Here is an 828-nt window from a genome sequence, read left to right as displayed (position 1 = left end):
GAGGCTGTGTGAGCCCCGCAGGACGGGACCGCGCGGGTGACCTGCATGGCCTGGTCGGCCAGCAGCGCCCGGTTCGCCGTGTGCACAGCGGACCGGGTGGTGCTGCTGTACGACGAGCAGGGCGAGCGGCGCGACAAGTTCTCCACCAAGCCTGCCGATGCCAAGGTGAGGGCCCGGGACCCGGCCTGCTGCCGCCAGGGCCTGCTTGCAGCAGGGCACAGTCATCTGTGGGCTGGGCAAGTGTGCTTGGGGCAGGCCAGCCTTCCTCTATGGTTCACACTGCCATCCTCTCCACAGTACGGCAGGAAAAGCTACGTGGTCAAAGGCATGGCCTTCTCCCCGGACTCCACCAAAATTGCCATCGGCCAAACGGACAACATTGTCTACGTCTACAGGATTGGAGAGGAGTGGTAAGTCTGGTGGTGAAGTGTCCAGTGCTGCACCCGTGAGGAGGGGGCAGCACTCTCCTTCCTGCCATACAGTGTGCTTTCCGGGCGTTGATGCTACCCTCATCAATATCCTGGCCTGCTCCTCAGCCCGGTACACGCTGCACATCATCTAACCTGCAGTGAATGACTCAGATGTTTCTATGGTGAGCAGCAGGTAGGATTTCCTTGAACACAGCTCTTGTGGAGCCCTGTGTGAGCATGCGCCAGCTGAGCTTAGAATCATAGAATCATAGGATCATTGAGGTTGGAAAGGACCTTTAAGATCATCGAGTCCAACCGTTAACCTAACACTGCCAAGTCCATCACTAAACCATGTCCCTAAGTACCACATCTATACATCTTTTAAATACCTCCAGGGATGGTGACTCCACCACTTCCC

General features: G+C 57.4%; 1 protein-coding gene across 1 annotated transcript in view; it reads left to right on the top strand.

Moving 5' to 3' along the window:
* Window positions 1-327: 327 nt before the first annotated feature.
* IFT172 (intraflagellar transport 172) overlaps window positions 328-828 on the top strand; it is a 43,297-nt gene continuing 42,796 nt past the window's right edge. Inside the window, exon 1 of the mRNA XM_019472860.1 lies at window positions 328-410. Coding sequence (XP_019328405.1) covers window positions 328-410 — 83 coding nt within the window. The remainder of the gene's footprint in view (window positions 411-828) is intronic.

This window comes from Aptenodytes forsteri, unplaced genomic scaffold (genome assembly GCF_000699145.1).
Source record: "Aptenodytes forsteri isolate BGI_AS27 unplaced genomic scaffold, ASM69914v1 Scaffold261, whole genome shotgun sequence".
Taxonomy (NCBI): Eukaryota; Metazoa; Chordata; class Aves; order Sphenisciformes; family Spheniscidae; genus Aptenodytes; species Aptenodytes forsteri.
Note: the sequence above shows the minus strand (reverse complement) of the source record. Positions and strands in the feature narration are given on the sequence as shown.